The following is a 15,075-nucleotide window of genomic DNA, read 5'->3' as shown; positions in this document are numbered from 1 at the left end:
TCTTACAACCCACAAGAATATGTTTAAGGTTTGTCCATACCAAACATGCAGATTTATTGGTGAGGGCAGCACATCATATTTGCTGGGCTTGAGAGACCGCTCTGGCGCATCTACTTGCTTCCTCTTGAAGCCATACCTCCACCACCACAAGGTGATGCTGTTCCTTTGGTGTAGCTATTCGCCATGTGGGTGTGGTTGATCCCATACAAAGTCCCCCTCTCCAATCTCCCACAATGTCCCTATGTCTGAGGGCTGCCTTCGCATCTGCTACCACTGTTGCTGGGTTCCATTTCCTCACTTTTGCTACTGTTGGAGCAGCATATTTTACACCGGGATCACAGGATTCATTGAGCGTCATCTCCAGGCTTGTTTTGGTGCATTTTACTCCTCCTCAAGACTTGAAATGGGAAGAGACAGAGCTCCATTCCGGTACAGCCAAAGTGCGGAGGCACCTTGGTAGGCCGAACCATTTCCTCACTTGTGTACTCACCAATCTCTCTAAGTTCTTGGCGTTAGACACCGTGAGCTCATGCATTGAAATTGGCAACATCAAATTGGAAGCACCAGAGTTTCAGCATCCCAGGAAGAGCTGTATTATTGATTTAATTGAGTCCACTGACTGTCTCTTGCCTGAGTTGTTCCACCTATTCGCCGTCTTAAAGGTCTGCGGTGTACCACCATCCAAGGCTTTTGATGGGCTTGTTCGTGACCATTGGTGTGGGCCTGTCCTTTATACCGAACCTGTCGTTGGTAAGCCGGCTCTTGACAATGTGAAGCTGACGTCACGCCCTATGTTGCAGTGGTGCCGCCATCTTGGGAAGATCATGCCGCAGTGCTATAATTTTTTTTATATGTACCATTACTTGTTTTGTTTGATATATGGAGCAATATAAAGTGAAAGAACCATGGGCTTTTCCTTAACGACTCTGAGTAATGCTATTGCGTTTTTATCAAAGCAAGACCGACCTACCATAGTTATATTTCCTAATCAAACAAGAAAACCGAAACGCTGCATTGAACGTACTAGCAGCGATCCTCCCAAGATGGCACAACATTCAACACAGGATGTCGTGATCGGTGGGGCTACTGTCATACCGCCTGCTGCAGTTTGAAGTAAATTTACCGACTGGTAAAGACGCTTTAATTCGGAGATTTACTCCCACACAGCAAGTCCCGTGCTGTGTCTTTCTCTAACGCTTTAAAATGCTCCACACACACTGACATTTTTAGCGGCATTAATAAAGCGCACGTGCGTCTCTCTCTCTCTGCGCTGGTTGCTGCTTGATTGTATCACAAGTCATGCCTTGTCAACACATTTTTCAAACCCTCTGCTTCGACCACACAACGTTGGATTATTATTTAAATTGTCATCGTGAAAGCCAGCGGTGAGTTTTTCTGCTTGGAAATCAATATGCCTCCTGCCCTTCTCCAGACCTTTGAGGGTCCCCTATCACCTGCTTTTCCAAGCCACAGCCATTATGGCATGTCCCCTGAAATGGAGATTGGTCCTCAAGCTCTGTTGGGTCCCCATTTTCTCCTTGCTAAAGATGCGACTGACAAACTTGTTTCGTCAGGAAAAGGAACTCCTTTTCCTTTTCTCTCTGCTCTACGCAGCGAGGCCAGCAAATGCATCTTTGTAGTTTCTGTCCTGTTGTTCCAACTTCTGCTGTGCTCTCGCAGACTCCAGGGGTATCATTTCTTTTGTGTTTATACATAATTATATATAATATATATTGTGGCGGAGATAACGTGGCAGGATTTATTGTTTGCTTTGGAAACCAGGCACAGAGCACACCCAATCAGGGTGTGCTGATCGTCTGAACCTCTAGCCTGTTAGCAGTGGGGGGCTTATAAGCAGTGACTAAAAAAAGCCAAGTGAGCTTGTATTCCCAACACACTGCTAATGATGGTTCTCTTTCTGCTAAACCGATTGGCACGGTTTCACTATCACAGACACAGCTACACGCCTATGCTACGCACCCAGCCTCAGCATACCGGAACACTATAACCTCTTTCTGGATATTTGTAAATAAAGATGGTACCCAGATGGTATTGTTAACCCACTGGGAATTCAGATTTTCTTTGTGTTCAATAAGGGGCTGTTTACACGAGACCGTTTTCAAGTGAAAGCGCAAAACAATTTATGCGATTTGGCTGTCCTTTTACATGGAAACTGCATTTTAGGGGACTGATAACGCAAACCTTTGAAAACGGGTTTCAAAGTGCAAGTTTTTGAAAACCACGGCGATCTCATTTCCGTGTAAACCCCGACGTACGCAAGAATGAGAAAATGACATTGCGTGCATGCGTATTAGGTGTGGTATGCGCGTGTACACACAAACACAACGAAGAAGAAGAAACAAATACAACAATGGCAGATTACATGGGTTTTTTTGTGCTGCGCAATAGTTTGAAAACGCTGCTCCAGCAAAGTGTAGATTTACTACACCAGTGCTATAACCACCAGCGAAAATCTTAACACTCATTCATGGTGACAAAGGGTTTTTAAACGGCGCTTTTGGATCAGACCCGGGAGGACGAGAAGATGGAAGGAAAACTTTCGAATGTCCAAACTTTTCGCCATCTTGTTTGTTTGTTTGTATATGTGTGCACGCTTCTCTTTACTGTAAATGAGGAGAAATGCAGCGCTCTGTATTGTATGGTCTCTTTAGCGACGGAAGTTCGCCGTCCAATAAACCACCAATCAATCATCAGGGATTTTTTCCGTTACAAAGTGATGTCACCAACTTCTGGTGTGGCATGCGTAATACAGTGTTTTAGTCATTTTTGCGGATCTGTGTAAACGCGGATTGTTATGATAACGTTGTCGTGTGTACGTGAAACTTTTCAAAAACGCAAAAGAAAAACTTGGCCATTTTTCATCGTGTTAACGTGGCCTAAGTATTATGTGCTTTTAAATCTACAGAGGTTTAGAGTATCTGCTGATTAAACTCACCCTTGCAAGGCTCATTCCCCCTGGAACTTTATAGGGAACATATTTCCTGTATATATGACCCACTCTTGAGCATGGAATGTCCTCCATACGACCACCACACATCCAAACCTGAGAGAAACAAGCAAATTAAATCACTCCTATTGCTCTCCTCATAATAATCAAGAGATATGACCTAATGCAGTTATTAATAATATTCCTTTCAATAAATTAAAATGTCATACTTTAAAACTAGAATAGGTAGTTTTGGAGCAGCCAGCAATAGCAAGCAACCGTTGAAAGCCTAAAAGAGGAAAAGATCCCAACCAATCTCTTGACCTGATGATTGACACGTTATTCCATCTTGCACATTGTGACGTTGATATCCAGCGACCATAGTCAGTGTTTCCCATTCATTAATAAGACTATGGGGGCCTGACATGCAATTTGTTCCTTCATAGTTTCAAAACGAACCAAAATGTTTTATAGGCTACTTCTCATAACAATATATCATTGTGTTGTTTCCCATATTCATTTATTAGTCACGGCCAGCCACACTATCAACACTGGCTGCCATGAATAGATTTTTCATGATTCCTATTTTAATTTTACAATTAAAACAGCTTAATTCATTGTAGAGATGCGAGAACTCAGAGCCTCTCTCTCTCATGTTGCGTGCCTCTCTCTCACATGACAGTGAGCGAATTAAAAGGTGGCGATGTTTTCAACATGTGCTCCTCCGTGTACTTGCCTTTCCACGTAATGTCAACAGTCACAGATGTTATTGAACGAGAAGATGGCTCTTAATCAGGACTTAAAGAGAGGTTAGCGGAGAAGAGCAAAAGCACTAAAGTTTATACGCTGCATGAGGCAAACAAGTATACAACCATTACCACATATCCAATCTTCAATGTAAATGTATGGTGATTTTGTCAGACGATGTGGCATTCATATATCAGGATTTTAGCAGCATTAAAGTTACAGCTGGTTGGATTAAACATGAGATGTTATGTTTACTGCTGCCAATTGTATTAAAGCTTCAAAAATAACAAATGACAAGTTTATTTCCAAAAAGAGATTCTTTTTTAAAATTCTCAAAAATCTTTTTTATTATGTTATCATGTTTTTATTGTGTTAGTTAGCTGTATCGTTTTGTTATTATATCTTAGATCAAAACAAACCAACTGCAGTTTGATTGATACGAATTGGAATGCACAATAAAAAAAAACTGAAATAAACTTCAAATATTGCATTCATCTGTAAGATGATCTTGATAGACAAACATGTGTAAACATCATGATTATTTGATAATCACACATCTTATTCTTTGTAATGCATTTCAGATGAATTAGGTCTATTTTGTGCTTGTTCTTGTTGACTGTTTTTTCTTGCACGTACTGGCAGCAGATTTTGGAAGAGAGACGTCCCTGATGGAAGTTAAAATGCAGTCCTGGGTGGGCAGAAGCAGTCTGTTATTAACATTAGCTAAAAATATTTTATCATATTACAATCTGAAGCCGAAAAACTGTTGCTGACTGCCGAAGACATTGTGCAACAACTTGAGCAAAATTCATGTAATTTTTTTAGCCTACAGCTCTTTTAATGCCAGCGACATCTTGGACTTGGGACCGGTTAAAATATCAGTGTAATAATGAAACCAGTGTACTGGTCGAAGACCAGTGTTGGATGGACTCTTACCTTAAATGAGATCTCATACTGCTCTCCTCCCCAAATCTCCAGTCCTGTGTCATATCCCCCCAGTTCCCAGAACCACCTTCTGTCTACAGCAAACAGACCACCTGCCATTACAGGAGACCTTACAGGAAAGAAAAAAAACGAATCAAAGCATGAATTCACAGTCACTACTCAATATAAGAATGCAGGAGATAACAATTTTATAAAAATGCAAAAAAAGTTACAATCAAACATTGTTTTGGCCAACAAATGTGCTTTTTACCTGTTTAACAAGAGCCTTATTAACCCTTTATTGCAAAGAGGTGACTAAAGTAGACTTCTCCAAAAAAGCAATTTCTTGGCATTTTGCATGGGGTTGTTATGGCATAGTTTCACGACAACCACTACAGGGGCACTAGTGCATCAATATACATCGTCATGTCATCAGATGTCCACTCCAGTGAGAAGTGAAAAATATGTGCAAAACATGTTCAAAATGTCTGCCATAGTGTTAGTTCACCCAAAAATGTCAATTCTTTGAACAATGACTTAACCTCATGTCATTTTAAACCTGTATGACTTTCTTCTGCAGAACACAAAATATGATATTTTAAAGAACATTGGACTTCCAGTGAGCCATTTCTCAAAATACCTTCTTTTGCATTCCACAGGGGAAAAATGGACATGGTTAATAAATGACAAGATTTTAATTTTTAGGTGAACTCTGACTCTGACTGTTCCCAGAACCACCTTGTAGAGAAACAACACCAACACACTATCAGTACATTTTCTGCACATATCAACAGATAATTAGCCTATTTCTTCAAATAAGAAGAAATTCATTTAAAGGAGATGAATGAGAACTGATACTTTTGAATCTTAAAAAGGAGATCATCTTTAGAAAAATATATAAACAAGTATTCTTGATGGAACTCACTCAAAAGGCTCGCTGTGGTCTGATTTCTGTAGTTGTGGTGGAATAGGGATGCGTTTGTAGTACATCTCCCAATCAAAAGCTCCACGCATAGCATCACCGGCTTGGGTCTCATAGCCAAAGTTGTCATGGTCAATAACATCGATCATAGGACACACGATTGTTTTGCGGTTTTGGGCAATGCGATCTTAAGATGAAAAGATAAATAAACGGTGAGCAATTTTTAGACTGCAAGACGTCAAATACATCCTTACATGTATACTTGTTTCTCTTACCCATTAAAGGGGGCAGCCAGTTGACGTTGGCCTCACAGTGCGAGTCTAGAAACGTGATGGCCTCACCCTTAGCTGCTGCAGCTCCCAGCAGTCTGGTTCTGATCAGACCCTCGCGCTTCTTAGTACGAAGAATTCGTACCTTTGGTATCTGTACCATGTACTCTTCCAATGGAGCCTTCAGATGATCTGCAAATACTCACAATCGTTAGTTTGGGTGTTGATTAAATATTTCAACTGTTTTTCACAGAAATTGCTTACTGCACCCTTAAGCTGCCCTAATACATAGTAATGTCATGTTGTTTGTACCTTTGTCACTGAAGTCGTCCACGAGAATGATCTCTGCAATGAGTTGCGGCGGTGAGTGGTTGAGAATGCTGTGAACTGTGCGCAGTAGTGATGACCAGCCTTCGTTGTGGAAGGGGATTATGATGCTTGTGTTGGGAAGCTTTTCACTATACAGTTTCATTTTACAGCTGCAGACAACCCAAAACATCCATGATATCATGTATTATTCACACAGTTAAATATAGGAAAAATAGTTGGTAAGGGATGATGTATACATTTTATAAAATAATAGTTGACCCAAAAATGTATTTAAATCAATAAATCATTCACCCTTTTGCTATCCTAGATGTACATGCCTACCTTAATTCAGCCGAACACAATAGAAGTCCAGTGTGAAGATTACATCACCTGTTGGATTACTTCACGTCCTGTTTGCTGAGCCTAGCTCTTTCAAACTTATTCTTAATACATCGTTTATGCTTGATATATCTTAAGATTTGTGTTTTTAATTGTTATTCACCAAGGTTAAAACTTCTAAAATCCTTAAGTATATCCTATACCAAAATTGAATATTGAAAAACAAATTTAAACAAAATTTTATCCGATCATTCGCTATTAGCCCTCACGCTGTTAGCATTACCAGCGTGCATACTGCTTAACTCACTGTTCTAATCACGATTGTAATACTCCTACCACTTCTACTCTGCATGTTTCTCTGCACAGAGCTCAGGCTTCGAGAACACGATCAGCCAAAAGGAACTTCACACCTGCACCGTTACACCCACGGCAAAGGCGCAAGCCAGGACCGGAGCGATGACCCAACTGTAGCCACCAGTCTTTGGGATCCCGACCAGGAACCGCTTTGCCACCCTCTGCGAGACAAAATGCAACGCTGTCCTAATTGGAGACTCAATCTTCCAGAACGAACGTGCTTCATCCACTCAAGGTAAGGTGTACACTCATTGTTTTCCTGGCGCCCATGTTCTTGATGTCTCTGTGCAGGTACCTGTGACCCTTATCGGAGCTGTTGTGCTGCACGCGGGGGTAAACGACATCAGGATGTGGCAGTCGAAGATCCTAAAGAGAGATGAATCGAGATGGTACGCAACGCATCGCCCACAGGGAGCCTCATCATATCCCTACTGACGAGGTAATGAAAAGTTCAGTAGACTATTTGCGCTTAATCAATGTTAATGTCACAGCGTATTGAACTGAAGCTGCTCTATGTTAATCATTTTGATCTGTTCTGGGAGCTCTTCCACCCCAATGGCCTGCTCCCCAGCAGCATCATAGCTGATCTTCTGCCTGAGGACATCTCAAAGACGCTACGCACCATTTGACTACGTCAAAACTTTAACCATAGTCTGTGTTAGTCCCAATCAACTTTTAAAAATGTTACTGCTTCCAGATGCATAGAGACCGTATCGATCGTTCCTACTCATAAAGTTTGGGCTACTTAATATTAGATCACTAAATTCAAAGGCAGTTATTGTAAATGAAATTATCACAGACAACAGTTTTGATATACTTTGCCTTACCGAAACCTGGCATAAACCAAATGATTGCATACTGTTTTGCACTGTTTGCCTGGCCAGGGGGGCTGCTAGAATTTGATAGTCTTATTTATTTAACACTGCATATAGGAATTTATAGAGTGTCTGATATTTGACCTGTGTTTTGACTTGCATAACCTTTTATGTTTTGCTTATAATCAATGTTTTCTTGTACAGCTGCTTTGTAACAATGCAAATTGTAAAAAGCGCTATATAAATAAAGCTGACTTGACTTGATTTACTCAAAGAATAGAGCATAAATTTAAATAATTTGAAGTGCTTGTGTTGAACATAATTGTTTTTAAACAAAAGTAAAAACCATCGCTTTCTTTTACATTGGCTACTGTGTATAGACCCCCTGGTCCCTACACTGATTTTCTTAAAGAGTTTGCTGACTTCTTATTGGACCTGTTGGTTAACGTTAATTAAGTACTGATTGTCTGAGATTTTAATATCTATGTAGATGGGGCTAGCGATGCATTAGCAGTGACGTTTACAGAGATAATACACTCTTTTGGAGTAACATAATATATCACTAGACCAACTCATCGATTTAATCATACACCAGGCTAAATCTGACGGAGCCGACCGAACCAATATAGATATTATACCTCAAAGCAACAATGTCACTGTTCACCATCTTATAACATGAAATCCACCGTGTAACTCGTTATTGAAAGGGTAGAACAATTACCTAGACTGCTAAAGATAATTTGGCAAAGAGCTTGCCAGATCTGACACCTTTAATAACCACACCAATAAATACAGAATCGCTCGATAACATGATCGGCAACTTTTTTTATCATACATTAGAGGCTGCCGCACCTATGAAGTCAAAAAAGATTAATGAGAAAAACAGACCTCGCCCAGAAACTCGCACCCTTAAAAGAGAAACAGGTAAACTGAAGCGCAAACAACCCCAATTAGAGGTCTTTAAAATTGCATGGGAAAAAAAGGCACTAATATCAGCAAAGGCTGAGCATTTCGGTAACCTCATTAAAACTAACAAAGACAACCCAAGGTTTTTATTTAGTACAGTTGCTAAATTAACAAATAAACAGACAAATTATTAATTAATTTGGTACTACCTGCTGCAATTGAGCACATTTATAACATTATCAACTTGTCAATTAATCTAGGCCATGTCTCAGGACCCTTTAAACTGGCCATCATTAAGTAAGCCTCTTTATAAAGAAACCAAACTTAGACCCCAATGAACAAGGAAACTATAGACCGATTTCAAATCTATAATAGAAATACTGGAAAAAGTTATGTCAACTCATTTGTGCTCTTTCTTACAAAATAATGACATGCACAAAAAATGTCAGTCAGGCTTCAGACTGAATCATAGTACTGAAACTGCGCTCCTTAAAATTACAAACGATCTGCTTATAGCATCAGATAAAGGTAACATCTCATTCCTAGTCCTACTTGACCTTAGTGCTGCGTTCAATACTGTAGACCAGGGGTCTTCCAAATGTTTTGGGTCAAGGATCCATTTGATGAGAGATGCATGGAGCAGGGACCCCCTAATACTAAATGTGTAAACAGAGCTATTTAAATAGAAACAACCCTTATTGTCACAGCACTATAATGTAAAGACATTGCATTAGCACTATTATGCATGTTATTGTTGCACATATATACTTTTCTGTGTATAATTGTCTTATTAATATAGATTGTTTGATTATTTTATGAGATTTGCAGCATCATATATTTTCATTTTACTGTGAGATGGGCAATTTACTTGTCCTGAACCTTAGTTTTAATTAAGGCATAAATTAGATGACTGACCCTGGATAATGGCACAAAGACTATTCTAGTGGAGGTAGAGGTTGTTGCGAAAAAAATCAGTGCAGATGTTATGTATTCTGTTGTAAAAGCAGGCCGTCATATTAAGTGTAATTTTCCTTCTGCTTGCCTGTATGTTGCAGAACACACCGCTATTTTATAATTCTGAGCTCCGTTGTCTTTCTGGTGGATCAGCATTGTCATTGAAAAGTTTTTTTTTTCATATCAGACAGCAACATGCAACGGGTCCGAGTTATTTTTGGGGCAACTTGTTTGACGAACACCATCAGTACAGAGTGGACATCTCATTGATTTTACACTTACATTTATTTATTTGGCAGACGCAGCGACTTACAAGTAGTTTGCTTCAACATATTTGAAAAGAAGTTCCGAAAAATATGAGAAACTACCTAACAGAGCTTCTATCACACTACAACCCATCACGCTCTCTAAGATCTCAAAACTCAGGACTGTTGATAACACCTAGAATAACTAAATCCACCAAAGGGGGTCGAGCTTTCTCATACATAGCACCTAAACTTTGGAATAGCCTCCCCGACACCATTTCAGGATCAGACACACTCACCAATTTAAATCTAGATTAAAGACGCATCTTTTCAGCAAAGCATTCACTTAATGCAAATATGCTAAATAAACCACAGGGAGACTGCTGAAATTAGATATTATTTACTAGAATAATCTTGCTTGTACTATAAACACATTGCACTGTGCTGTGTTTTACCTTTTTGTGTTTTTGAGTATTTCTCCTGTAAAGCAGCTTTGGAACAATGCACATTATGAATAGCACTATTGAAATCAAGTTGAATTGAACAAACTACATAAACACTAGAGTATACTTACTCTTATTTACTAAACTAATATTGACTATAGTAAGGTTCAAACATCTTTCTTACTGCAGTTTACCATAGTAAATAATATAATAGTATACAACAGTATGTGGACAAATGTCCAAGAATGGAACTATTTGAACTAAATTATATTTATATTACCCAACTGTAACATATGTCCTTTATCAGTTTCCTGCCTATTTATGTGATAAACTAAATATTTTTGTGTGTATATATTTTTTCTAATATAACATACATTTTATACTTCTATGTTTGGTCTGTAAGCTACAAAACTTTAAACCTCGGTTGAATAAGTTCTACGTGCAAAAAAAGCCCTGAACTTAGGTATAAGGTATTTCCCCAAACCGCCACACAGCTCATATGTTTTTGCCAGAGGTGAGAACTGAATTAATTTATAAAACAATTATTTATTTCTTTATAATTAAGTAAGTCATTTTTTGAAAACTGTTCTAAGTTTTGTTTCATTTTTCCTTAATTTTCTCATTATTCAATTATTTAAGTTTATGAAAAAGTTCTATGTTGAATATCGTTTTTGAATTAGTTTTCTTCCCTCAGGCCTTCCACCTCATGAGCTATGCAATGTTTTCCCACTGTGGAATAAAACGTGCAATACACAACTATATATACTCATATTTATTATACATATGTTATTATTGTATAATAATATTGAACAGACAATAGTCTGTCTGTTGTGCTTTTGTCTAATATTGTCAATTGTCAAATGTGTATTTTACATATTTATTTTTCAATCAAGCTTCTGTCACTAAGACAAATTGCTTGTGTGTTGTGTGTGTAAAGCACACTTTGAAATAAAGCTCCTTCTGATTCAGATTTTGTTTTGACAATTGACAATTGAACTGAATATCTCAGAATAACAACTGAATAATATTAGGTTTCACCTATACTCTTTGGCTTTTGTTTTCGTTGTCCTAGCCTTGTTCATCATTCAGATAAACTTCATGTCAACTTAAGACTGTATCTTTTGTGGTAGAGTTAGAATTGCATTGAGCATTGTAAGATTGCTATTTATTATAATCAACAATGGATTAAAAATGCGTTTGATACAGTTCATCAGACCACATTACAATATAAGTTATTATAAATACAGATTTAACCACTAATTTCTATATGGAGTACTGGATATGTGAGTCCAGTTTTCTAGTTTGCCTGACGGGGGGGCTGCTGACATCAGCTTTCGAGTTTTGGGTTCCTCGCCACCATTTGCATAGTGTTTTGCACTGTTTGCCTGGCCTGTTCTTTGGAATTTAAAGTTTTACTTAATTAGTATTACATATAGGAATTTATAGTCTGTTTAATATTTGACCTGTATTTCTCTCTCCTTTATCTTAAATGTGTGCCTCTCAGTGATAACCACTGTGCGTGTGTGTGCGTCTGTGCATCCGTGTGTGTGTCTATGTGTGTAAGTACGTGTGCATATTGTGTGTGTGTGTGGAGTGTTTTGTGTTCTGTGCATGGAGTTGTGTCCTTGTTTTATGTATGTGCGTATGTACCTGTAACCTGTGTGCATGTTTTTGTTCTGTGTGTGTGACTGAAACGTTTAAAAAGCGCTATATAAATAAAGTTGATTTGAGAGTGGATGCATGTTGCTGCTTGCCAAATGATTGGTAATTTAAAGGATGCTCAAAAGGAAATATCCATCCATTGCTTCACTCTGCACATATTAGTTTTTATATATGGTGTGGAGAGGTGATTTTCAAAACATAAGTATGGAATTTTTGAATATCTTGTAAGTTGAATATCGTTGTTTGGATTCAGCCAAAATTAAAGGTCATGTACATCTGGGATGAGCGTAAGTAAATAACACATTTTGGAATGGACACCACTGATGTAGACAGACAAAAAACATTCTCATGTGTGCAGAAAGTGAAGGAAAAACTTACTTTGGGTGCCTAATATCAGGGAGGGATCTGTTAAGGGCGATTTTATTACTGACAAATATGTTGAATCCATTCTCCCTGTAGGCTTGATCCACACGATCTGAATCAGTCAAAGGATAGGGCATGCCTTGCTCCCCAAAACCTTCAAACACATTAGCATGTTAGTTACTTCTGAAATGCTTTACTCTCACAACAAGATTTTAATAAAATGAAGTGTAAAAATCGGGATTAGTGGTAATGGTTTAAGCAACACTCAAGTGTTAAAGGGATACTACACCCAAATTCTGTCATAATTTACTCACCCTCTGGTTGTTCCAATCATGTATACATACTTTGGAATAATGTAAGCAACCAACAGTTCTGAAGCACCATTGACTGCCATAGTAGGAAACATTTTAATGGTAGTCAAAGGTGCCCCAGAACTGTTTGCTTTCCTACATTCCTCAAAATATATTCTTTTGTGTTCAAGAGAACCAAAGAATTACTAAAAAATGTTCCCTACTATTGTATTTAATGGTGCCTCAGAATTGCTGGTTGTTAACATCAATCCAAATATATTTCTTTGTGTTCAACCGAACAAATACATTTAAACATGTTTGAACAACTAGAGGGTGAGTAATTCATGACAGAATTTTCATTTTTGGGTGTAGTATCCCTTTAAATGTAGTATTGAAATCTAACCCACCAGTTACAACCCAACGTTTGCAAACGCAATTTTATGTTGAAAATTTGACAAAATCATTCCAACCTCTACATCACTACATGTGGACCTCAGATCTAGCCTGGTAAGAGCCTTGTCTGGAACACCATATTATTCTTATAATTTTTCTGCAAGGCAGTTCGGGGGTTTTGAAAGCAGAAATGTGAATCTAAAACCTTCTGGAGGAAGGTAAATTTAGGGATTCATTAAAGTGGTCCTCAATAGGTTTCCATTCAAACCATTTACTATTACCACTAACTCAAAACAAGCTCACTATTCGTCTGTACAAAACGTTTGTATCCTTTGACTAAGCAGCTATATTTATGCTTCTTTAAACAGAATGTGAAAGTGAAAGTGACCTATTTGTCAGTTATGGTGAACCATACCTGAAATGTGACCTCTGCATTTAACCCATCCAGAGAGTAGTGAACACAGGCACAGCAAGTCGTGAACACATGTACACCCGGAGCAGTGGGCAGCTATCACTGCAGTCGTTACCTGTTGGCCCTGAGGACCGAACTAGCAACTTTCTGGTCACGAGTCCGACTATCTAACCATTAGGCCACGACTGCCCACTATTAATGGGATGCAATTCCATTCTCAATGAGAACAAATTCCACAAGCCCAGAGATAACAAGAACATTATATTCTCATGACTTTAAGGTTCCATTAATTACTTGATCTGTCAATAATAGTCTTAGTTCTAAGATGTTCTGGTTAGAAAGTACAGTATAACACCTTGTCTACACCGGACATGGCGCAACAAAAGACAATAGAACACACTAGTCTAGGGCTGTCAACATTAAAACCGTTAACGCATGCAATCGATTTTTTTGATTAACGGGTTAAAAATATTTAACGGCATTAACGCAAAATCTGTTTTTGTCATCATCGTCCAGCGTTACATTATATGTTCAGGCTCTTTTTCATATAAAGGCCTTTTAACTATTTAGGCATGATTTGAAATGGTTGTATTTGACACGTCCAGTATAAATTGACAGCTTCTGGCTGCAGAACACAGCCCAATGTGACATCAGGTGTAGCCTACACATGGGCTAAAAGCTGCATAACAGTATTAACTTCTCTTTCGAGCTTGAATGAAGATGATGATGACACAAGATAATGCCAGAAGCATATTTTAGCAAGTATTTTTGCAAGCACAGTCTTCAATAAGTTAAATAAAGTCTAAAATCTAAAGTCTAAATAAATGAAAATAGGAAGCGCGTAAGACCTGCTTAGAGCGGCAGCTCTTAAAGGGACCACATTCTTAAACGTGCTGCTATGACTCCTGTCACTAATGTTAATCAAAGAACAAAAGAAAGGAATAAATCAATGTGATTTTGTCGCTTTAATGAGGATTCTTCTGTATTTCATGTACAACACGAATTCCGGAAAAGTTAATTTGAATAAAATTAACATCACATGAGCCAGTATTATATTCACAATAGAACATAGATAACATAGCAAATGTTTAAACTGAGAAATTTTACACTTTTATCCACTAAATTAGCTCATTTAAAATGTAATGCATGCTACAGGTCTCAAAAAAGTCGGGGGCATGTTTACCATGGTGTAGCATCTCCTTTTCTTTTCAAAACAGTTTGAAGACGTCTGAGTATTGAGGCTATGAGTTGCTGGAGTTTTGATGTAAACATTTTGTCCAATTCTTGCCTTTTATAGGTTTCCAACTGCTGAAGAGTTTGTGGTCGTCTTTGACGTATTTTTTGTTTAATGATGCGCCAAATGTTCTGTATAGGTGAAAGATCTGGACTACAGGCAGGCCAATTCAGTACCCGGACTCTTCTACGACGAAGCCATGCTGTTGTAATAGCTGCAGTATGTGGTTTTGCATTGTCCTGCTGAAGTAAACAAGGCCTTCCCTGAAATTGACGTGGTCTGGAGGGAAGCACATGTTGCTGTAAAAACCTTTATATACCTTTCAGCATTCACAGAGCCTTCCAAAACATGCGAGCAGCCCATACCGTATGCACTTATGCTCCCCCACACCATCAGAGATGCTTTTGAACTGAACACTGATAACACGCTGGAAGGTCTCCCTCCTCTTTAAACTCGTCTGACCATAAAACACTATTCCACTTTAAAATAGTCCATTTTAAATGAGCCTTGGTCCACAGAACACGATGGTGCTTCTGGACCATTTTCA

General features: G+C 38.5%; 1 protein-coding gene and 1 long non-coding RNA gene across 2 annotated transcripts in view; one reads left to right on the top strand and one right to left on the bottom strand.

The window, feature by feature from the left end:
* The window catches only part of LOC306911109, a 33,445-nt gene extending 25,548 nt beyond the window's left edge, over positions 1-7,897 (top strand). The window contains exons 3-4 of the long non-coding RNA XR_013788235.1: positions 6,824-7,250; positions 7,354-7,897. This is a non-coding gene — a long non-coding RNA (uncharacterized lncRNA). The remainder of the gene's footprint in view (positions 1-6,823; positions 7,251-7,353) is intronic.
* The window catches only part of galnt10 (UDP-N-acetyl-alpha-D-galactosamine:polypeptide N-acetylgalactosaminyltransferase 10 (GalNAc-T10)), a 45,389-nt gene that overhangs the window by 7,344 nt on the left and 22,970 nt on the right, over positions 1-15,075 (bottom strand). The window contains exons 3-8 of the mRNA XM_079486181.1: positions 12,215-12,353; positions 6,122-6,288; positions 5,816-6,001; positions 5,544-5,727; positions 4,631-4,748; positions 2,957-3,064 (exon numbers count right to left, since the gene is read on the bottom strand). Of these exons, the coding sequence (XP_079342307.1) occupies positions 2,957-3,064; positions 4,631-4,748; positions 5,544-5,727; positions 5,816-6,001; positions 6,122-6,288; positions 12,215-12,353 (902 nt within the window). The remainder of the gene's footprint in view (positions 1-2,956; positions 3,065-4,630; positions 4,749-5,543; positions 5,728-5,815; positions 6,002-6,121; positions 6,289-12,214; positions 12,354-15,075) is intronic.

This window comes from Barbatula barbatula (genome assembly GCF_947034865.1).
Source record: "Barbatula barbatula genome assembly, chromosome: 22".
NCBI lineage: Eukaryota > Metazoa > Chordata > Actinopteri > Cypriniformes > Nemacheilidae > Barbatula > Barbatula barbatula.
This window is presented reverse-complemented; position numbering and strand designations above follow the sequence as displayed.